Below are 25,788 nucleotides of genomic sequence, written 5' to 3'. Positions count from 1 at the left end.
CACACATACATATCTATAGAGTATACCGTAGATTGAATATGTTCTGGTATTGAAACTCAAATTTATTTATGTCTGAAACTTTTATTACTTGTATGGGCTTTGTCTGTGTAATACAAATATAATTTGTAGCTATTGAAATACCTTAATTCCAATCTATTTACAAAATGTGGGTGGGTGTGAAGAGTGCAAATTACTGCATATTATCAGTACTAGACAGAGAGGGTGATGGTACAGGTTTTCAAGTTTAGACGATTAAGTCAGATAAACTGGTACAGGGAGTAGCTGTGTGTGATGTACACTGTTAGAAATGTTGGTGTGTGTTGTGCACATGTGCATGTTCAATGTTCTGAAGAGTTCTGATGATAAAAGATACGATTAGAAGTCTGAACTTCTACAGATATGCATGGGAGACTGACTCAAATACTTTATGGGTTAAAGATAAAATGTGTTAGTTGACGGAAAAAAAGCAATAAAAATTGTAACACATATCCATTAAAGTACATAGGTGAAAGATGCATCAACAGTGACACGTATTTGTACTCAAACACTGGATCCTTACAAATGTATATCTACAAACTAGAAAATTTGACGTTCTAGTTAATGTCCACACTGTGTAGGTATCAAAAGTATATAATGGACTAATAAGAATGGTAAATTTGTTTCATGACCCTGCCAATGCTTTGTAACAGGAAACAATTCATAAACAAACCTGCATAACACAAATACTTGTTTAACTCAAAGTTTAAATTAACAATTTTTCCCACAGATGATTCACAGCATGTATATATATGTACCCATCAAAGAGAGGAAAAAGAAACGTTGGTAGTCAGTATTTACGGTCCCCATAAGGACCACCATAAGTCTTTATAATGGTCACCCCCACTCAAGGGTAACAAGTGTGATATATAAAACCTGTCCGGGTTAAGGGTGTCCAGTCCCAGGATGTGATTTTTATGTCTCTATGTTTTAGGGCGTCCCATCTCAGGGCCTGGTGAGTGACACACCTGGAATGAAGGCAAGTGCCCCGGCCCAGCCTCTTAACAAAAGTACATCACTGGGCAGTATCCATAACGACTCCTCGTCTGACGGTGCCATTGTGGACCACGATGACATCATTAACCTCACACAGAATGTCAAGAGATTCTCAGACGGCCTGGCCAGACTAAAGGCAGTGTTTGGAGAGTGTTCAGGTAAACTAATATGTAGAATACAGTCAAACCTTGTTATCTCAGGTGGAACCATAGCTAGGTACACGGCATGGTAACTTTGTTTACAACTTCAAGTTAATAAGATTCAGCCATGTTTTTAGATTACATAAATCAAAAGGATTATCATAATGCTACTTTAAACTTGTCAATACAGATTTGTTATTGTTGAAAAATATTCAACTAATATATCGAGTTTTACATCCTAAAGTCACTTGGTTGTTCACTTATGCCAAAGTTTTAATACTTTATCAGGAAAATATCATCTCCATCCTCTGTTACCTGTACTAAATATTGATGGTAGATTATAGAATTTAGATTTATTATTTCTGTACAGAATCTGGAGATGAGCTGCGACACAGAACACATGAACAGCTTGGTGAGGTGTTGTATACTCTGAAGAATATCTTACAGACTTACCCTGTACTTCAGTCTACAGAACTGTTCGCTGCCTCAGGTGCTCTTATCTCCAAGGTTAAAAGTGGGTATATTTCTCTTACATTGACAACTGTGTAGTTCCATTTATACTTTTCTTCATTTGCTTGACCTTCAGTTGTCCTCCTATAAATGGAAGGATACAATGGTTCCATTGTCTCTTCTTGTGCATTTTATGGCATTCTATTTTGATTTTATATAAAAATTAAGTCATTATATCTTGTATACGTTTCTAATTTGTCTTTCTTCATTTCTAAAACAAAATTATATGTATATGTATAACATATGGACAGTTATCTATATGTTTTGTATAATTTCAGGTTTTGACTATGTTGGGACATCCACTTCATCAGCAGAAATACATTTTTCTGAGGCGATCGATCAGTTAGCTTTGGTATTTAGTAGTAGGTAGGTAGACCAAGAGGTTACCAGGTAACCTCCAATATACCAAAATCTGCTCACTTAGGTAGGTAGACCAAGAGGTTACCAGGTAACCTCCAATATACCAAAATCTACTCACTTAGGTAGGTAGACCAAGAGGTTACCAGGTAACCTCCAATATCAAATACTCAGGTAGTAACAGAGACCAGTAACTCCAATTACCAAAATCTACTCACTTAGGTAGGTAGACCAAGAGGTTACCAGGTAACCTCCAATATACCAAAATCTGCTCACTTAGGTAGGTAGACCAAGAGGTTACCAGGTAACCTACAATATACCAAAATCTACTCACTTAGGTAGGTAGACCAAGAGGTTACCAGGTAACCTCCAATATACCAAAATCTACTCACTTAGGTAGGTAGACCAAGAGGTTACCAGGTAACCTCCAATATACCAAAATCTACTCACTTAGGTAGGTAGACCAAGAGGTTACCAGGTAACCTCCAATATACCAAAATCTACTCACTTAGGTAGGTAGACCAAGAGGTTACCAGGTAACCTCCAATATACCAAAATCTACTCACTTAGGTAGGTAGACCAAGAGGTTACCAGGTAACCTCCAATATACCAAAATCTACTCACTTAGGTAGGTAGACCAAGAGGTTACCAGGTAACCTCCAATATACCAAAATCTACTCACTTAGGTAGGTAGACCAAGAGGTTACCAGGTAACCTCCAATATACCAAAATCTACTCACTTAGGTAGGTAGACCAAGAGGTTACCAGGTAACCTCCAATATACCAAAATCTACTCACTTAGGTAGGTAGACCAAGAGGTTACCAGGTAACCTCCAATATACCAAAATCTACTCACTTAGGTAGGTAGACCAAGAGGTTACCAGGTAACCTCCAATATACCAAAATCTACTCACGCAGGTAGGTAGACCAAGAGGTTACCAGGTAACCTCCAATATACCAAAATCTACTCACTTAGGTAGGTAGACCAAGAGGTTACCAGGTAACCTCCAATATACCAAAATCTACTCACTTAGGTAGGTAGACCAAGAGGTTACCAGGTAACCTCCAATATACCAAAATCTACTCACTTAGGTAGGTAGACCAAGAGGTTACCAGGTAACCTCCAATATACCAAAATCTACTCACTTAGGTAGGTAGACCAAGAGGTTACCAGGAAACCTCCAATATACCAAAATCTACTCACTTAGGTAGGTAGACCAAGAGGTTACCAGGAAACCTCCAATATACCAAAATCTACTCACTTAGGTAGGTAGACCAAGAGGTTACCAGGAAACCTCCAATATACCAAAATCTACTCACTTAGGTAGGTAGACCAAGAGGTTACCAGGTAACCTCCAATATACCAAAATCTACTCACGGTAGGTAGACCAAGAGGTTACCAGGTAACCTCCAATATACCAAAATCTACTCACTTAGGTAGGTAGACCAAGAGGTTACCAGGTAACCTCCACATATACCAAAATCTACTCACTTAGGTAGGTAGACCAAGAGGTTACCAGGAAACCTCCAATATACCAAAATCTACTCACTTAGGTAGGTAGACCAAGAGGTTACCAGGTAACCTCCAATATACCAAAATCTACTCACGCAGGTAGGTAGGACCAAGAGGTTACCAGGTAACCTCCAATATACCAAAATCTACTCACTTAGGTAGGTAGACCAAGAGGTTACCAGGTAACCTCCAATATACCAAAATCTACTCACAGTTGTACCTATACACACAGTTCTACTTCTGTTACATGATCATGATGTACCTATACACAACAGATTCTACTTCTGTTACATGATCATGTTTGTACCTATACACACAGTTCTACTTCTGTTACATGATCATGTTGTACCTATACACACAGTTCTACTTCTGTTACATGATCATGTTGTACCTATACACACAGTTCTACTTCTGTTACATGATCATGTTGTACCTATACACACAGTTCTACTTCTGTTACATGATCATGTTGTACCTAATACACACAGTTCTACTTCTGTTACATGATCATGTTGTACCTATACACACAGTTCTACTTCTGTTACATGATCATGTTGTACCTATACACACAGTTCTACTTCTGTTACATGATCATGTTGTACCTATACACACAGTTCTACTTCTGTTACATGATCATGATGTACCTATACACACAGTTCTACTTCTGTTACATGATCATGTTGTACCTATACACACAGTTCTACTTCTGTTACATGATCATGTTGTACCTATACACACAGTTCTACTTCTGTTACATGATCATGTTGTACCTATACACACAGTTCTACTTCTGTTACATGATCATGTTGTACCTATACACACAGTTCTACTTCTGTTACATGATCATGTTGTACCTATACACACAGTTCTACTTCTGTTACATGATCATGTTGTACCTATACACACAGTTCTACTTCTGTTACATGATCATGTTGTACCTATACACACAGTTCTACTTCTGTTACATGATCATGTTGTACCTATACACACAGTTCTATTCTGTTACATGATCATGTGTACCTATACACACAGTTCTATCTGTTACATGATCATGTTGTACCTATACACACACAGTTCTACTTCTGTTACATGATCATGTTGTACCTATACACACAGTTCTACTTCTGTTACATGATCATGTTGTACCTATACACACAGTTTACTTCTGTTTCATGATCATGTTGTACCTATACACACAGTTCTACTTCTGTTACATGATCATGATGTACCTATACACACAGTTCTACTTCTGTTACATGATCATGATGTACCTATACACACAGTTCTACTTCTGTTACATGATCATGTTGTACCTATACACACAGTTCTACTTCTGTTACATGATCATGTTGTACCTATACACACAGTTCTACTTCTGTTACATGATCATGTTGTACCTATACACACAGTTCTACTTCTGTTACATGATCATGTTGTACCTATACACACAGTTCTACTTCTGTTACATGATCATGTTGTACCTATACACACAGTTCTACTTCTGTTACATGATCATGTTGTACCTATACACACAGTTCTACTTCTGTTACATGATCATGTTGTACCTATACACACAGTTCTACTTCTGTTACATGATCATGTTGTACCTATACACACAGTTCTACTTCTGTTACATGATCATGTTGTACCTATACACACAGTTCTACTTCTGTTACATGATCATGTTGTACCTATACACACAGTTCTACTTCTGTTACATGATCATGTTGTACCTATACACACAGTTCTACTTCTGTTACATGATCATGTTGTACCTATACACACAGTTCTACTTCTGTTACATGATCATGTGTACCTATACACATTCTACTGTTACATATATGTTGTACACACAGTTCTACTTCTGTTACATGATCATGTTGTACCTATACACACAGTTCTACTTCTGTTACATGATCATGTTGTACCTATACACACAGTTCTACTTCTGTTACATGATCATGTTGTACCTATACACACAGTTCTACTTCTGTTACATGATCATGTTGTACCTATACACACAGAATTGGTTCTACTTCTGTTACATGATCATGTTGTACCTATACACACAGTTCTACTTCTGTTACATGATCATGTTGTACCTATACACACAGTTCTACTTCTGTTACATGATCATGTTGTACCTATACACACAGAATTGGTTCTACTTCTGTTACATGATCATGTTGTACCTATACACACAGTTCTACTTCTGTTACATGATCATGTTGTACCTATACACACAGTTCTACTTCTGTTACATGATCATGTTGTACCTATACACACAGTTCTACTTCTGTTACATGATCATGTTGTACCTATACACACAGTTCTACTTCTGTTACATGATCATGTTGTACCTATACACACAGTTCTACTTCTGTTACATGTTCATGTTGTACCTATACACACAGTTCTACTTCTGTTACATGATCATGATTGTACCTATACACACAGTTCTACTTCTGTTACATGATCATGTTGTACCTATACACACAGTTCTACTTCTGTTACATGATCATGTTGTACCTATACACACAGTTCTACTTCTGTTACATGATCATGTTGTACCTATACACACAGTTCTACTTCTGTTACATGATCATGTTGTACCTATACACACAGTTCTACTTCTGTTACATGATCATGTTGTACCTATACACACAGTTCTACTTCTGTTACATGATCATGTTGTACCTATACACACAGTTCTACTTCTGTTACATGATCATGTTGTTCCTATATACACACAGTTCTACTTCTGTTACATGATCATGTTGTACCTATACACACAGTTCTACTTCTGTTACATGATCATGTTGTACCTATACACACAGTTCTACTTCTGTTACATGATCATGTTGTACCTATACACACAGTTCTACTTCTGTTACATGATCATGTTGTACCTATACACACAGTTCTACTTCTGTTACATGATCATGTTGTACCTATACACACAGTTCTACTTCTGTTACATGATCATGTTGTACCTATACACACAGTTCTACTTCTGTTACATGATCATGTTGTACCTATACACACAGTTCTACTTCTGTTACATGATCATGTTGTACCTATACACACAGTTCTACTTCTGTTACATGATCATGTTGTACCTATAACAACAGTTCTACTTCTGTTACATGATCATGTTGTACCTATACACACAGTTCTACTTCTGTTACATGATCATGTTGTACCTATACACACAGTTCTACTTCTGTTACATGATCATGTTGTACCTATACACACAGTTCTACTTCTGTTACATGATCATGTTGTACCTATACACACAGTTCTACTTCTGTTACATGATCATGTTGTACCTATACACACAGTTCTACTTCTGTTACATGATCATGTTGTACCTATACACACAGTTCTACTTCTGTTACATGATCATGTTGTACCTATACACACAGTTCTACTTCTGTTACATGATCATGTTGTACCTATACACACAGTTCTACTTCTGTTACATGATCATGTTGTACCTATACACACAGTTCTACTTCTGTTACATGATCATGTTGTACCTATACACACAGTTCTACTTCTGTTACATGATCATGTTGTACCTATACACACAGTTCTACTTCTGTTACATGATCATGTTGTACCTATACACACAGTTCTACTTCTGTTACATGATCATGTTGTACCTATACACACAGTTCTACTTCTGTTACATGATCATGTTGTACCTATACACACAGTTCTACTTCTGTTACATGATCATGTTGTACCTATACACACAGTTCTACTTCTGTTACATGATCATGTTGTACCTATACACACAGTTCTACTTCTGTTACATGATCATGTTGTACCTATACACACAGTTCTACTTCTGTTACATGATCATGTTGTACCTATACACACAGTTCTACTTCTGTTACATGATCATGTTGTACCTATACACACAAGTTCTACTTCTGTTACATGATCATGTTGTACCTATACACACAGTTCTACTTCTGTTACATGATCATGTTGTACCTATACACACAGTTCTACTTCTGTTACATGATCATGTTGTACCTATACACACAGTTCTACTTCTGTTACATGATCATGTTGTACCTATACACACAGTTCTACTTCTGTTACATGATCATGTTGTACCTATACACACAGTTCTACTTCTGTTACATGATCATGTTGTACCTATACACACAGTTCTACTTCTGTTACATGATCATGTTGTACCTATACACACAGTTCTACTTCTGTTACATGATCATGTTGTACCTATACACACAGTTCTACTTCTGTTACATGATCATGTTGTACCTATACACACAGTTCTACTTCTGTTACATGATCATGTTGTACCTATACACACAGTTCTACTTCTGTTACATGATCATGTGTACCTATACACACAGTTCTACTTCTGTTACATGATCATGTTGTACCTATACACACAGTTCTACTTCTGTTACATGATCATGTGTACCTATACACACAGTTCTACTTCTGTTACATGATCATGTTGTACCTATACACACAGTTCTACTTCTGTTACATGATCATGTTGTACCTATACACACAGTTCTACTTCTGTTACATGATCATGTTGTACCTATACACACACAGTTCTACTTCTGTTACATGATCATGTTGTACCTATACACACAGTTCTACTTCTGTTACATGATCATGTTGTACCTATACACACAGTTCTACTTCTGTTACATGATCATGTTGTACCTATACACACAGTTCTACTTCTGTTACATGATCATGTTGTACCTATACACACAGTTCTACTTCTGTTACATGATCATGTTGTACCTATACACACAGTTCTACTTCTGTTACATGATCATGTTGTACCTATACACACAGTTCTACTTCTGTTACATGATCATGTTGTACTATACACAGTTCTACTTCTACATGATCATGTTGTACCTATACACACAGTTCTACTTCTGTTACATGATCATGTTGTACCTATACACACAGTTCTACTTCTGTTACATGACCATGTTGTACCTATACACACAGTTCTACTTCTGTTACATGATCATGTTGTACCTATACACACAGTTCTACTTCTGTTACATGACCATGTTGTACCTATACACACAGTTCTACTTCTGTTACATGATCATGTTGTACCTATACACACAGTTCTACTTCTGTTACATGATCATGTTGTACCTATACACACAGTTCTACTTCTGTTACATGATCATGTTGTACCTATACACACACAGTTCTACTTCTGTTACATGATCATGTTGTACCTATACACACAGTTCTACTTCTGTTACATGATCATGATGTACCTATACAACACAGTTCTACTTCTGTTACATGATCCTGTTGTACCTATACACACAGTTCTACTTCTGTTACATGATCATGTTGTACCTATACACACAGTTCTACTTCTGTTACATGATCATGTTGTACCTATACACACAGTTCTACTTCTGTTACATGATCATGTTGTACCTATACACACAGTTCTACTTCTGTTACATGATCATGTTGTACCTATACACACAGTTCTACTTCTGTTACATGATCATGTTGTACCTATACACACAGTTCTACTTCTGTTACATGATCATGTTGTACCTATACACACAGTTCTACTTCTGTTACATGATCATGTTGTACCTATACACACAGTTCTACTTCTGTTACATGATCATGTTGTACCTATACACACAGTTCTACTTCTGTTACATGATCATGTGTACCTATACACACAGTTCTACTTCTGTTACATGATCATGTTGTACCTATACACACAGTTCTACTTCTGTTACATGATCATGTTGTACCTATACACACAGTTCTACTTCTGTTACATGATCATGTTGTACCTATACACACAGTTCTACTTCTGTTACATGATCATGTTGTACCTATACACACAGTTCTACTTCTGTTACATGATCATGTTGTACCTATACACACAGTTCTACTTCTGTTACATGATCATGTTGTACCTATACACACAGTTCTACTTCTGTTACATGATCATGTTGTACCTATACACACAGAATTGGTTCTACTTCTGTTACATGATCATGTTGTACCTATACACACAGTTCTACTTCTGTTACATGATCATGTTGTACCTATACACACAGTTCTACTTCTGTTACATGATCATGTTGTACCTATACACACAGTTCTACTTCTGTTACATGATCATGTTGTACCTATACACACAGTTCTACTTCTGTTACATGATCATGTTGTACCTATACACACAGTTCTACTTCTGTTACATGATCATGTTGTACCTATACACACAGTTCTACTTCTGTTACATGATCATGTTGTACCTATACACACAGTTCTACTTCTGTTACATGATCATGTTGTACCTATACACACAGTTCTACTTCTGTTACATGATCATGTTGTACCTATACACACAGTTCTACTTCTGTTACATGATCATGTTGTACCTATACACACAGTTACTTCTGTTACATGATCATGTTGTACCTATACACACAGTTCTACTTCTGTTACATGATCATGTTGTACCTATACACACAGTTCTACTTCTGTTACATGATCATGTTGTACCTATACACACAGTTCTACTTCTGTTACATGATCATGTTGTACCTATACACACAGTTCTACTTCTGTTACATGATCATGTTGTACCTATACACACAGTTCTACTTCTGTTACATGATCATGTTGTACCTATACACACAGTTCTACTTCTGTTACATGATCATGTTGTACCTATACACACAGTTCTACTTCTGTTACATGATCATGTTGTACCTATACACACAGTTCTACTTCTGTTACATGATCATGTTGTTCCTATATACACACAGTTCTACTTCTGTTACATGATCATGTTGTACCTATACACACAGTTCTACTTCTGTTACATGATCATGTTGTACCTATACACACAGTTCTACTTCTGTTACATGATCATGTTGTACCTATACACACAGTTCTACTTCTGTTACATGATCATGTTGTACCTATACACACAGTTCTACTTCTGTTACATGATCATGATGTACCTATACACACAGTTCTACTTCTGTTACATGATCATGATGTACCTATACACACAGTTCTACTTCTGTTACATGATCATGTTGTACCTATACACACAGTTCTACTTCTGTTACATGATCATGTTGTACCTATACACACAGTTCTACTTCTGTTACATGATCATGTTGTACCTATACACACAGTTCTACTTCTGTTACATGATCATGTTGTACCTATACACACAGTTCTACTTCTGTTACATGATCATGTTGTACCTATACACACAGTTCTACTTCTGTTACATGATCATGTTGTACCTATACACACAGTTCTACTTCTGTTACATGATCATGTTGTACCTATACACACAGTTCTACTTCTGTTACATGATCATGATGTACCTATACACACAGTTCTACTTCTGTTACATGATCATGTTGTACCTATACACACAGTTCTACTTCTGTTACATGACCATGTTGTACCTATACACACAGTTCTACTTCTGTTACATGATCATGTTGTACCTATACACACAGTTCTACTTCTGTTACATGATCATGTTGTACCTATACACACAGTTCTACTTCTGTTACATGATCATGTTGTACCTATACACACAGTTCTACTTCTGTTACATGATCATGTTGTACCTATACACACAGTTCTACTTTCTGTTACATGATCATGTTGTACCTATACACACAGTTCTACTTCTGTTACATGATCATGTTGTACCTATACACACAGTTCTACTTCTGTTACATGATCATGTTGTACCTATACACACAGTTCTACTTCTGTTACATGATCATGTTGTACCTATACACACAGTTCTACTTCTGTTACATGATCATGTTGTACCTATACACTATTCTACACATGATCATGTTGTACTATACACACAGTTCTACTTCTGTTACATGATCATGTTGTACCTATACACACAGTTCTACTTCTGTTACATGACATGTTGTACCTATACACACAGTTCTACTTCTGTTACATGATCATGTTGTACCTATACACACAGTTCTACTTCTGTTACATGATCATGTTGTTCCTATACACACAGTTCTACTTCTGTTACATGATCATGTTGTACCTATACACACAGTTCTACTTCTGTTACATGACCATGTTGTACCTATACACACAGTTCTACTTCTGTTACATGATCATGTTGTACCTATACACACAGTTCTACTTCTGTTACATGATCATGTTGTACCTATACACACAGTTCTACTTCTGTTACATGATCATGTTGTACCTATACACACAGTTCTACTTCTGTTACATGATCATGTTGTTTTATCTATTATTTCAGTCTTATGATGGTTTAACCTCCACGCAGGAAAAAAGTGAAGAAGTCCAAGAGGGTGATAGTAGTGCTAAAGGTAGGACAATATCATAGAAATCATGTACAGTCAAGACTGTCTTATTTGACTTTCCAAGGGACCATTACAAATACCGTAAGTGACATAAGACAGGGAGTCACTTAAGACAGTCCCAGTTCATCCACAACATCATGGTACGAAAATCTGTCTTTAATTGTCTTTAAATTTATTCTTCATAATAAATATATCAATATTCCAGATTTTTGTGAGAAAAAATAAATAAAAATAATAATAAAAAAAAAACACAACTGAAAAATGATTTTACGTTAGGGGTCTTAAGTAAGGTCACATAAGAGAGGGAGTCGCTAGATACAGGAGGTTACTCAGACAGTCCCGACTGTATACTACCATGATAAATTGTTGATGTTCCTACACAGCAATATTGTTCAGAAAACATGTAGAAATAAAAAATAGCATTAGGTCATGCTGAATAGCTACAGACAAATTTACAAAACTTATATCAGGAGCAAGGATATAGGATATCACAAACCACTAAATTCAGATTCAGGACTCAAATAGAGTCTAAAAATAGAAAATAGAGATGTAGAATTTGGTTGATAACTTTTATAATGAAGAATTAAAGTCGTAATAGTAAATATGGTTCTTGCCATTGATAGTTCATTTAAAGAAGAAATTTTGATGTGAATTTCCTTTATCTATGTGACTTGTGTACTAAGGTGTTGCCGTGCTGACTACAGAAGGTGTTGACCGTGTCCTGTGTCAGTTACAAGCAGGCGTGGATGTTGCTCTCCAGCGGGCGAAGGTCTGGTCCAAATATATGAAGGATGTCACATCGTACATAGAGAGAAAGGCTCAACTAGGTAAAATCTGCTAAAATATTATCAGGATTATTTTTTCGCCATAGTGTTACCAACATTCATCCTATCCCATCCTGCTACATTTCGGCATATTTTATCCTGCTTTATTCTTATTTGTAACTTAATTATTTTGAAACTACATATATTGACATAATGTACAAGAGTTGAGGTACATTCATTAGAATTACCATAAGTATAAAGTCTAAAGATAAATTTGATATTTTTTAAGAAGTAAAAGTTGATACTTTTGTCTTTTCTATCATAACTTCTTCAAATTATATTCATTTCTTGTTACTATAGAAACAGACTACTCAAAGAACCTGGGCCGTCTAGCCCAGACGATGAAGCCCATTTTAACAGAGGAGGTAGGTACAAAACACACTGTCTGAAATTGGAAACTTCCCATGTACTCAAGACTATAAAAGTTCTACTTTTCAAATGAATGCTTGGTAAAATAGACAAACAAATCATAGACACAATTGTTAATTAATCTATCATAATACTTGATAATATATGTATATTGTATTACTGCATTAGACTGTTTGAATTATTTGGTTTTCTTTTATTACATGTACCTAATGAATACTATTGCATTGCAATATCCAATTTGACCCTAGGATCCCAAAATAAATCACAATCATCCGCGATTGGACTTTTTTTTCTATTATTTCCATGTAATTTATAAAACCTTGAGACATAAAACTGAAGTTGTTAATATCTAAAAGATTTCTTGGTTTTGGAATAGGGTTAGAAATGAAAAAATGATGTGTCAGCCAAAACAAGAAAAGTAAATTGAATTGTTATTTCCAGGCGTTCTTACCTCTACAGTCGGTGTATTGTACAGTACTACAGCAGGTAAGTGACCAGTGAGTGACCAGCAGGGTTCACACCAGCCGGGGAAATTCTGTCCCAACAATAAGTAAGTGACCAGCAGGGTTCACACTGGCTGGGGAAATTCTGTCCCCACAATAAGTAAGTGACCAGCAGGGTTCACACAGGCTGGGGAAATTCTGTCCCCATAATAAGTAAGTGACCAGCAGGGTTCACACCAGCTGGGGAAATTCTGTCCCCACAATAAGTAAGTGACCAGCAGGGTTCACACCGGCTGGGGAAATTCTGTCCCCACAATTAGTGAGTGACCAGCAGGGTTCACACCGGCTGGGGAAATTCTGTCCCCACAATAAGTAAGTGACCAGCAGGGTTCACACCGGCTGGGGAAATTCTGTCCCCACAATTAGTGAGTGACCAGCAGGGTTCACACCGGCTGGGGAAATTCTGTCCCAACAATAAGTAAGTGACCAGCAGGGTCCACACCGGCTGGGGAAATTCTGTCCCCACAATAAGTAAGTGACCAGCAGGGTTCACACCAGCTGGGGAAATTCTGTCCCCACAATAAGTAAGTGACCAGCAGGGTTCACATCGGCTGGGGAAATTCTGTCCCCAAAATAAGTGAGTGACCAGCAGGGTTCACACCAGCTGGGGAAATTCTGTCCCCAAAATAAGTGAGTGATCAGCAGGGTTCACACCAGCTGGGGAAATTTTGTCCCCAAAATAAGTGAGTGACCAGCAGGGTTCACACCAGCTGCGGAAATTCTGTCCCCAAAATAAGTGAGTGACCAGCAGGGTTCACACCAGCTGGGGAAATTTTGTCCCCAAAATAAGTGAGTGACCAGCAGGGTTCACACCAGCTGGGGAAATTCTGTCCCTACAATAAGTGAGTGACCAGCAGGGTTCACACCAGCTGGGGAAATTCTGTCCCCATAATAAGTGAGTGACCAGCAGGGTTCACACCAGCTGGGGAAATTCTGTCCCCAAAATAAGTGAGTGACCAGCAGGGTTCACACCAGCTGGAAAAATTCTGTCCCCAAAATAAGTGAGTGACCAGCAGGGTTCACACCAGCTGGGGAAATTCTGTCCCCAAAATAAGTAAGTGACCAGCAGGGTTCACACCAGCTGGGGAAATTTTGTTCCCAAAATAAGTAAGTGACCAGCAGGGGCCACACCAGCTGGAAAAATTCTGTCCCCAAAATAAGTGAGTGACCAGCAGGGTTCACACCAGCTGGGGAAATTCTGTCCCCAAAATAAGTGAGTGACCAGCAGGGTTCACACCAGCTGGGGAAATTTTGTCCCTGAAATAAGTGAGTGACCAGCAGTGTTCACACCAGCTGGGGAAATTCTGTCCCCAAAATAAATGAGTGACCAGCAGGGTATATACCAGCTGGGGATATTCTGTCCCCACAATAAGTAAGTGACCAGCAGGGTTCACACCAGCTGCGGAAATTCTGTCCCCAAAATAAGTGAGTGACCAGCAGGGTTCACACCAGCTGGGGAAATTTTGTCCCCAAAATAAGTGAGTGACCAGCAGGGTTCACACCAGCTGGGGAAATTCTGTCCCTACAATAAGTGAGTGACCAGCAGGGTTCACACCAGCTGGGGAAATTCTGTCCCCATAATAAGTGAGTGACCAGCAGGGTTCACACCAGCTGGGGAAATTCTGTCCCCAAAATAAGTGAGTGACCAGCAGGGTTCACACCAGCTGGGGAAATTCTGTCCCCAAAATAAGTGAGTGACCAGCAGGGTTCACACCAGCTGGGGAAATTCTGTCCCCAAAATAAGTGAGTGACCAGCAGGGTTCACATCAGCTGGGGAAATTTTGTCCCTGAAATAAGTGAGTGACCAGCAGGGTTCACACCAGCTGGAAAAATTCTGTCCCCAAAATAAGTGAGTGACCAGCAGGGTTCACACCAGCTGGGGAAATTTTGTCCCCAAAATAAGTGAGTGACCAGCAGGGTTCACACCAGCTGGGGAAATTCTGTCCCTACAATAAGTGAGTGACCAGCAGGGTTCACACCAGCTGGGGAAATTCTGTCCCCATAATAAGTGAGTGACCAGCAGGGTTCACACCAGCTGGGGAAATTCTGTCCCCAAAATAAGTGAGTGACCAGCAGGGTTCACACCAGCTGGAAAAATTCTGTCCCCAAAATAAGTGAGTGACCAGCAGGGTTCACACCAGCTGGGGAAATTCTGTCCCCAAAATAAGTAAGTGACCAGCAGGGTTCACACCAGCTGGGGAAATTTTGTTCCCAAAATAAGTAAGTGACCAGCAGGGGCCACACCAGCTGGAAAAATTCTGTCCCCAAAATAAGTGAGTGACCAGCAGGGTTCACACCAGCTGGGGAAATTCTGTCCTCAAAATAAGTGAGTGACCAGCAGGGTTCACACCAGCTGGGGAAATTTTGTCCCTGAAATAAGTGAGTGACCAGCAGTGTTCACACCAGCTGGGGAAATTCTGTCCCCAAAATAAATGAGTGACCAGCAGGGTATATACCAGCTGGGGAAATTCTGTCCCCACAATAAGTAAGTGACCAGCAGGGTTCACACCAGCTGGGGAAATTCTGTCCCCAAAATAAGTGAGTGACCAGCAGGGTTCACACCAGCTGGGGAAATTTTGTCCCCAAAATAAGTGAGTGACCAGCAGGGTTCACACCAGCTGGGGAAATTCTGTCCCTACAATAAGTGAGTGACCAGCAGGGTTCACACCAGCTGGGGAAATTCTGTCCCCATAATAAGTGAGTGACCAGCAGGGTTCACACCAGCTGGGGAAATTCTGTCCCCAAAATAAGTGAGTGACCAGCAGGGTTCACACCAGCTGGAAAAATTCTGTCCCCAAAATAAGTGAGTGACCAGCAGGGTTCACACCAGCTGGGGAAATTCTGTCCCCAAAATAAGTGAGTGACCAGCAGGGTTCACACCAGCTGGGGAAATTTTGTCCCTGAAATAAGTGAGTGACCAGCAGGGTTCACACCAGCTGGGGAAATTCTGTCCCCACAATAAGTGAGAGACCAGCAGGGGCCACACCAGCTGGGGAAATTTTGTCCCTGAAATAAGTGAGTGACCAGCAGGGTTCACACCAGCTGGGGAAATTCTGTCCCCAAAAATAAGTGAGTGACCAGCAGGGTTCACACCATGTGGGGAAATTCTGTCCCCAAAATAAGTGAGTGACCAGCAGGGTTCACATTATTTGGTGAAATTCTGTCCCCAAAATAAGTGAGTGACAAGCAGGGTTCACCACCATGTAGGGAAATTCTGTCCTCAAAATAAGTGAGCGACCAGCAGGGTTCACACCAGCTGGAGAAATTCTGCCCCAAAAATAAGTGAGTGACCAGCAGGGTTCACATTATTTGGGGAAATTCTGTCCCCAAAATAAGTGAATGACCAGCAGGGTTCACACCAGCTGGGGAAATTCTGTCCCCATAATAAGGGAAATTTCTTTCATCAAATAAATTTATTTAGTGCCAAAAAATAAATGTAAATTTGATTGTAAGAGAATATGAGTTATCTGCCTTCCCAATTAAAAGGTTACTTATATGTTTTCTTTGAAATGATAATAGTTCTCGACTGCCTTTGGTACCAGACAATTCTGTAGATTTGTAACAGTTGACATACACTCTGTCGATGTTAACCTGGGTATTTCTGTTCATGCTTAATTTGGTGTCAGTGTTCTTTTTATGATCAAGAAATGTTTGAACTTTTAGTTGTATAGATTCGTGTATTCCAACAAAAAATATTTGTAAAGAAAATTCATTAGCAGCATAAAGGCCTTTGCTTAGTTATCATAATTTTCTCTCATATCTCGACATGTACATTGTTTCCCTTTTCCTAATCAATTGATTGATTGAATAAAAGATTTAAATACAGATGAACCAGCTTAAGTTTATCTCTTGTGTCTTCAAATACCCTATTGTCTTTATAATACAATGTATGTTCATTGGTAAAAATCATAAAAAAAATCAGGACAATTCATTTTTCCAAAGACTGAAAACTTCTTGCCTTTCAAAATTAAATGTAATAAAATTTCTACCAATTCATTTTGCAGGACAAAGATTATGCCAGCACTTGTCAAGCTACACAAATGTTATTACAAGCTTCCAAGTTTGTAGAGGTAAGAAAGTGAATTGTCTGTTATTGTTTGTAAAAGGAACAGGTCGGTTTGTCTTATACAAAATATTTGATAAAGTCTTGGTCCATAACTGAAGAAAAATGATTCTATTTGATATAAACAAGGGATGATCACACGTATCACTGGAGAAGAATGTCTGAAGATGTAAGGCTGTCTGTCACAATATGTCAAATTGATTGCTTTTAATGGGTTAAAAAATTATTTTGAAAATTCTGTATTTTGGTCCTGCAACATAGCAATAATTCTGTAAAAATCTGATCATTGTCTGTATTGAACAGCCATTAACTGCCAGGCGGTTGGAGCATGACAAGGAACGCAAAACTATAAAAGACTCGTGGCTTAAGGAAGTGAAGAGAATGGTATGTGACAGTGAATCTGAATTATTATTTCACTCATCTTACTTTTTACCATCATGTCAATATTCCAAGAATTAGCAAAAAATTCAATACCTGCACAAATGACTGTCTTTACGGTATATATTGAGTAGGATTTCCCAAGCAATATTCCTTAACTGTTACAGTATTTAATCCTAAAAATAATGAAATATTGTCGTTTAAGTCATATTATTTTCACCTGGCAGCAAGATGCAGTTCACAGCCTACGGAAAGCACAGTCGTTGTATGTAACGCGACAACAAGAGTATGAGAAAGTGCGAGAGCAGGCGAACAAGCTGGAGGCGGATATGTCCCAGAGCAGTGCTGGCACTAGTGCTCTTAGTAAGGTGGATAAGAGACGTAAGATGGAGGAGGAGGCCATGCATAAGGTTTGTATGCACAACACAAAGTACTTGTTAGTGTATCATGTATGCTAGGTTACAGACTGGTTTGTATACACAACACAAAGTACTTGTTAACTTATCACTAGGTTACAGACTGGTTTGTATACACAACACAAAGTACTTGTTAACTTATCACTAGGTTACAGACTGGTTTGTATACACAAATATCACATTCAAACGTACTTGTTAACTTATCACTAGGTTACAGACTGGTTTGTATACACAACACAAAGTACTTGTTAACTTATCACTAGGTTACAGACTGGTTTGTATACACAACACAAAGTACTTGTTAGTGTATCATGTATGCTAGGTTACAGACTGGTTTGTATACACAACACAAAGTACTTGTTAGCTTATCATGTACGCTAGGTTACAGACTGGTTTGTATACACAACACAAAGTACTTGTTAACTTATCACTAGGTTACAGACTGGTTTGTATACACAACACAAAGTACTTGTTAACTTATCACTAGGTTACAGACTGGTTTGTATACACAACACAAAGTACTTGTTAACTTATCACTAGGTTACAGACTGGTTTGTATACACACACAATACTGTGTATCATGTATGCTAGGTTACAGACTGGTTTGTATACACAACACAAAGTACTTGTTAGCTTATCATGTACGCTAGGTTACAGACTGGTTTGTATACACAACACAAAGTACTTGTTAACTTATCACTAGGTTACAGACTGCTGGTTTGTATACACAACACAAAGTACTTGTTAACTTATCACTAGGTTACAGACTGGTTTGTATACACAACACAAAGTACTTGTTAACTTATCACTAGGTTACAGACTGGTTTGTATACACAACACAAAGTACTTGTTAGTGTATCACTAGGTTACAGACTGGTTTGTATACACAACACACAAAGTACTTGTTAGTGTATCATGTATGCTAGGTTACAGACTGGTTTGTATACACAACACAAAGTACTTGTTAGCTTATCATGTAGCTTATCATGTACGCTAGGTTACAGACTGGTTTGTATACACAACACAAAGTACTTGTTAGTGTATCATGTACGCTAGGTTACAGATTGTTTTTTATACACAACACAAAGTAATTGTTAGATTATCAAGTAAAAAATAAAACTTATACATTTGTATATAGCTAAAAGAATATCAATTTGTTACAATATCAAGGTTTGTTCAAAATTACATAGATTACACACCAGAGGTCAACTTCTTAGAAAAAAACTTTGCTGTTTTGCATGTTGTCTTCACAACATTTTTACAGAGATTTGATGTCAAGATTTACTGTCCTAAGGTTTACTGTACCTGTGCTTGTGTACAGAGATTTGATGTCACGATTTACTGTCCTAAGGTTGACTGTACCTGTGCTTGTGTACAGAGATTTGATGTCAAGATTTACTGTCCTAAGGTTGACTGTACCTGTGCTTGTGTACAGAGATTTGATGTCAAGATTTACTGTCCTAAGGTTGACTGTACCTGTGCTTGTGTACAGAGATTTGATGTCAAGATTTACTGTCCTAAGGTTGACTGTACCTGTGCTTGTGTACAGAGATTTGATGTCAAGATTTACTGTCCTAAGGTTGACTGTACCTGTTCTTGTGTACAGAAATATGCAAAATTTAATGGCACTCAAATTAAGAAGGTTAGCAGTAGAATGGATGCTGAGTTTTGGCGGGACTCTCTTCTAAAAAGAACTCATGTATTTAGTTCTTATTATAACAATCATGGTTGTGGAAATGTTTGCATAATTATGACGTTTGACTTTCCAGGCTGCGGAAGCTGAGACCACGTATAAGGCCTGTGTAGCAGAGGCGAACAGTCGGCAACAGGAACTCGAAAAAACTAAGGTAGTGTTACTAATGTAATCATCACAAGTTATGTCTACTGGCTTATTCATGAAACTTGATCATTTTACTTAGCAGAACTTGATCATTTTATTTAGCAGCTAGGACTTGATCATTTGATTTAGCAATTGATAATAAAAATGTTTTCCATAAAAATGAGATATTTGATAGATCAATATTTAACTTTAACAATTTGTTGGTTTCAGGCTGATCTAATAGCACGAATACGAGATCAGATTTTTCAGTGTGACCAAGTTATAAAACTGGTGAGTTACAAATATTACAATAAAAAAAAAAAATTCTTGCTTTCAGTAAAGATCCTGTGAAATGACTTAATATATAAAGAGGTTTAAATTATCTTCCAAAGTACAATTTTATTGAAACTTCACATGTCAATGTTTCCACCCCGTCAGGAGGTAGTGCTAACATCCTGTATTGTCACTTTTTAAGACAGTAACAAAGACAGCGGCATTTATAGTTGACAAATATTTCTAGTTTATGGACTTTCATCTCACTATATTGTTACATTTCACAAATATCATTGACTGTCTTTGAGCACTTTGAAAATAAAGTTAAAATGTTATAGGTAGCGTTATAGAATTACAATGTAATGTTTTTACATAGAACTGTGATAATCTTGTTTCCAGGCCACGATAGAATATTTCCATCTCCTACACACAGTAACCACACCAACACCTATACAGGTAAGATTGCTTCTACATATTAACTAGACTTGCTGTATATAGTAATCAATAATCATATCATAATATATTTACCTTTTGTTTTGAAATATGGTCATAATAATATTTTTAGGTCACCTGAGACGAAGTCTCAAGTGACCTATTCTAATCACCTTTTGTCCATCGTGTGTCGTATGTCTGTAAACAATTTACATTTTCGACTTCTTCTCCAAAACTGCTGAAGCAATTTCAATGAAATTTTGCACAAACCTTCTAAGGCATAAAGCCAATCAAAATTGTAAATTATATGGTCCCCACCCCCAGGGGGCTGTGGGAGGGGCCAAAAGGGGGAAAATTGACTAAAATTTCAAAAATCTTCTTTTCTACTCACAGATGTGGTAGAATCAAATACTCTTCATAGATAGAAAGGTCTTAAGGTCCTTCATAAAAATTGTGAATTATATGACCATGGGGTCTCTAGTTTCCCCCTGGGGAGGAGGTTAAGTTTACTATTAGTTTATATTGGGAAAACACATTTTTTAGCATTATTTGGTCATTTGTAATAGGAAATGAGTCAAATATTGTCAGAATTATCAGTATGAGATGGCCATTTAATCCTATTAACAAATTTTCAATAAATGACCCCCAGGGGCCTTAGGGGCCGGGTCAAAAGGGGTTAAATAGGCTAAAACTTCAAAAATCTTCTTCTGAAATTCTAGAAATGGTAGAATCAAATACTTTTCATAAATAGAAAGGTCTTAAGGTCCTTTACAAAAATTGTGAATTATATGACCCTGGGGTCTCACGTTTCTCCCGGGGGAGAGGGTCAAGTTTACTATAGTTTATATAGGGAAAACACATTTATGAGCATTTTTTGCTCAATTTTCATTGAAAGGGAGTCAAACTTGGTTAGAATTATTAGCCTGAGATAGCATTTTAACATCATATCCATATTGGTCCAGGCCGACCCCGTGGGGGCAGAGGGGCGGGGCCAAAAAAAGTCAAATAGGCTAAAACTTCAAAAATCTTCCAAAATTCTGGAAATAGTAGAATCAAATAATTATAGATGGAAAGGTCTTAAGGTGTTTTGTAAAAGTTGTGAATTATATGACCTTGGGGTCTCACGTTACCCCCTGGGGAGGGGTCAAGTTTACTTTAGTTTATATAGGAAAAACATATTTGTGAACATTATTTGCCCAATTTTCATAGGAAATTAGTCAAACTTGATTAGAATTATTAGCCTAAGATATAGCATTTTAACATCCATATCCGTCCTTGATGACCCCCTGGGGGACCAGAGGGTCAGGACCAAACAGGGTCAAAATGATTAAAATTTCAAAAAATACCTCTAAGTTCACAGGTTTGATGGAAGCAAATACTCTTCATAGTCTAAAAAGTCAAATTTATAAATCACTGACCAACTTCAAGGCCCAGCATATAGTGTTTATATGTCTTCAATTTGTTTCATTATTTGTTTCACTATATATATTCTAACTCAGGTGACTGTTAAGGCCCATGGGCCTCTTGTTGAAAATGTATATCAATTTTATGTAAAGTTTAGTTGATGAGAATTCCTTTAACCTTAATACTTGGATAATGAGAATTCCTTTAACTTTAAAACTTGGATAATGAGAATTCCTATAACCTTAAAACTTGGATAATGAGAATTCCTTTAACCTTAAGACTTGGATAATGAGAATTCCTATAACCTTAAAACTTGGATAATGAGAATTCCTTTAACCTTAAGGCTTGGATAATGAGAATTCCTATAACCTTAAAACTTGGATAATGAGAATTCCTTTAACCTTAAGACTTGGATAATGAGAATTCCTTTAACCTTAAGACTTGGATAATGAGAATTCCTTTAACGATAAGACTTGGATAATGAGAATTCCTTTAACCTTAAGACTTGGATAATGAGAATTCCTTTAACGATAAGACTTGGATAATGAGAATTCCTTTAACCTTAAGACTTGGATAATGAGAATTCCTTTAACGATAAGACTTGGATAATGAGAATTCCTATAACCTTAAAACTTGGATAATGAGAATTCCTATAACCTTAAAACTTGGATAATGAGAATTCCTTTAACCTTAAGACTTGGATAATGAGAATTCCTATAACCTTAAAACTTGGATAATGAGAATTCCTTTAACCTTAAGGCTTGGATAATGAGAATTCCTATAACCTTAAGACTTGGATAATGAGAATTCCTTTAACCTTAAGACTTGGATAATGAGAATTCCTTTAACCTTAAGACTTGGATAATGAGAATTCCTTTAACCTTAAGACTTGGATAATGAGAATTCCTTTAACCTTAAGACTTGGATAATGAGAATTCCTTTAACGATAAGACTTGGATAATGAGAATTCCTTTAACCTAGACTTGGATAATGTGAATTCCTTTAACGATAAGACTTGGATAATGAGAATTCCTTTAACCATAAGACTTGGATAATGATAATTCCTTTAACCTTAAGACTTGGATAATGGGAATTCCTAAAACCATAAGACTTGGATAATGAGAATTCCTTTAACCTTAAGACTTGGATAATGAGAATTCCTTTAACCTTAAGACTTGGATAATGAGAATTCCTTTAATGATAAGACTTGGATAATGAGAATTCCTTTAACCATAAGGCTTGGATCATGAGAATTCCTTTAACCTTAAGACTTGGATTATGAGAATTCCTATAACCTTAAGACTTGGATTATGAGAATTCCTATAACCTTAAGACTTGGATAATGAGAATTCCTATAACCTTAAGGCTTGGATAATGAGAATTCCTTTAACGATAAGACTTGGATAATGAGAATTCCTTTAACCTGAAGACTTGGATAATGAGAATTCCTAAAACCATAAGACTTGGATAATGAGAATTCCTTTAACCTTAAGACTTGGATCATGAGAATTCCTATAACCTTAAGGCTTGGATCATGAGAATTCCTATAACCATAAGACTTGGATCATGAGAATGCCTTTAACCTTAAGACTTGGATAATGAGAATTCCTATAACCTTAAGACTTGGATAATGAGAATTCCTATAACCTTAAGACTTGGATAATGAGAATTCCTTTAACCTTAAGACTTGGATAATGAGAATTCCTTTAACCTTAAGACTTGGATAATGAGAATTCCTATAACCTTAAGACTTGGATAATGAGAATTCCTTTAACCTTAAGACTTGGATAATGAGAATTCCTATAACCTTAAGACTTAGATAATGAGAATGCCTTTAACCTTAAGACTTGGATAATGAGAATTCCTTTAACCATAAGGCTTGGATAATGAGAATTCTTTTTACCTTAAAGCTGACAATGCAAGTTAAAATTATTAACATGATTTTTTTAAAAATAAGTACACTCGTTTTTCCAAGAATCGTTTATGAGACATTCCCCGGTTGAGGACAGCCATTTTTGTTTTACATTCCGACGACTCACCGACCCCTATATAAAGCGCGTGAATCGACACACGTGCGCTCATTCATGTACCTATACACCTAGCAGTCCACAGGTTACACTGGTAACCCAAAATGTGTTAATCTTGCCGAAACTTGTTAGAATAACGGCAGAATACTTAATTTTTAACAAGTTTCGGCAGGATTAACATATGTGCTTTTTATTCAGTATTGACCCTTTATATTAAGACTTTTCCTTAGAATTCCAATTCGATCAATAAAATTAAGTATTTCTGCCGTAAAATTAAGTATTTTTCTGTCCGCCGTGGATCGTGACGGCTGACGGCCGAATAACAGAGGGTATCAGTCACAATATACCCAACTTCGTTACGTGCACGGCTATTTATTGCTACATTGTCGGAGGTTGGGAATCGACAAACTTTTCCGATGCGACGGTGAAATTAACAGATTCGGCGATAGAATTAAGAGTTTCTGCGTTTATATTCAGTGTTTCTGCGTTTATATTCAATGTTTCTGCGCTAATATTAACACATTTCGTCGCTTACATCGAGCGGGCGCGCCGAGCCGTGACGGCCGAGCACACGGCTTACACAGGTAAACTTTACCTTGTGAAACGAGACTTACAGTACGTACAGCCGATTGTACCTGTAAAATAATTATGTTTACAATTCTCTTTTCCCCTTTAAAAATACATATATCCTCATTATCCTATTCTACTATCTTTTGTTGTTTTCTTTCCCGCGTCTCGTCATTTGAGCTATGCATTTTGCACCTTTTTTCGGAAGAGTTCCGATACGAGCGGTAACAAATGAATAACTGTCTAGGTTATGTGTAAAATATGTGTATATACACGGGGGATTAACTATGACAAACAAATTATGTGTTTGATTATGTGCAATTACATGTATGTATATTCTTCTCACAAATTTGAATTGTTGACGATATTAAAGATAGTTTTTTCATAAAGATCATCATTTTTTTCATGATCTTTCATTAAAAATATTTTTGATGAATCTGGTCAGTCAAATATCTTCCTCAATGAAATACAAATGATTAATAGTTTTTATAAAGTTTTATGAAACAGCGCCTTCAAGATCAGTTCACACAAAAATGGTTCTCAGATGTGGAAAATTCCTCAAGAGGGCAAACTTATGTAATATATAACAAAAATTTGGATTTGAAAAGTATCTTATAAAATTATCGGAAATGTATATATAACTAAATTCCGTACATCAAATTTAAAAATTCCAATTGAGACTGGAAGATGGTGTAATGTTGAGAAACGTGAAAGAATATGCCATTTATGCAATGAAAATATCGGGGATGAATTTCACTATCT

The 25,788-nt window shown here is 37.1% G+C and overlaps 1 protein-coding gene across 1 annotated transcript in view; it reads left to right on the top strand.

Annotated features, from left to right (window-relative positions):
* LOC138326563 (rho GTPase-activating protein 45-like) overlaps positions 1-25,788 on the top strand; it is a 61,683-nt gene that overhangs the window by 19,594 nt on the left and 16,301 nt on the right. Inside the window, exons 2-15 of the mRNA XM_069272660.1 lie at positions 971-1,190; positions 1,543-1,686; positions 1,961-2,044; positions 2,266-2,285; positions 11,888-11,957; positions 12,635-12,778; positions 13,076-13,140; positions 13,586-13,630; positions 17,652-17,717; positions 18,014-18,094; positions 18,316-18,498; positions 20,274-20,351; positions 20,555-20,614; positions 20,996-21,052. Coding sequence (XP_069128761.1) covers positions 971-1,190; positions 1,543-1,686; positions 1,961-2,044; positions 2,266-2,285; positions 11,888-11,957; positions 12,635-12,778; positions 13,076-13,140; positions 13,586-13,630; positions 17,652-17,717; positions 18,014-18,094; positions 18,316-18,498; positions 20,274-20,351; positions 20,555-20,614; positions 20,996-21,052 — 1,317 coding nt within the window. The remainder of the gene's footprint in view (positions 1-970; positions 1,191-1,542; positions 1,687-1,960; positions 2,045-2,265; positions 2,286-11,887; positions 11,958-12,634; positions 12,779-13,075; positions 13,141-13,585; positions 13,631-17,651; positions 17,718-18,013; positions 18,095-18,315; positions 18,499-20,273; positions 20,352-20,554; positions 20,615-20,995; positions 21,053-25,788) is intronic.

Source organism: Argopecten irradians, chromosome 6, assembly GCF_041381155.1.
Source record: "Argopecten irradians isolate NY chromosome 6, Ai_NY, whole genome shotgun sequence".
NCBI classification, from domain to species: domain Eukaryota; kingdom Metazoa; phylum Mollusca; class Bivalvia; order Pectinida; family Pectinidae; genus Argopecten; species Argopecten irradians.
Note: the sequence above shows the minus strand (reverse complement) of the source record. Positions and strands in the feature narration are given on the sequence as shown.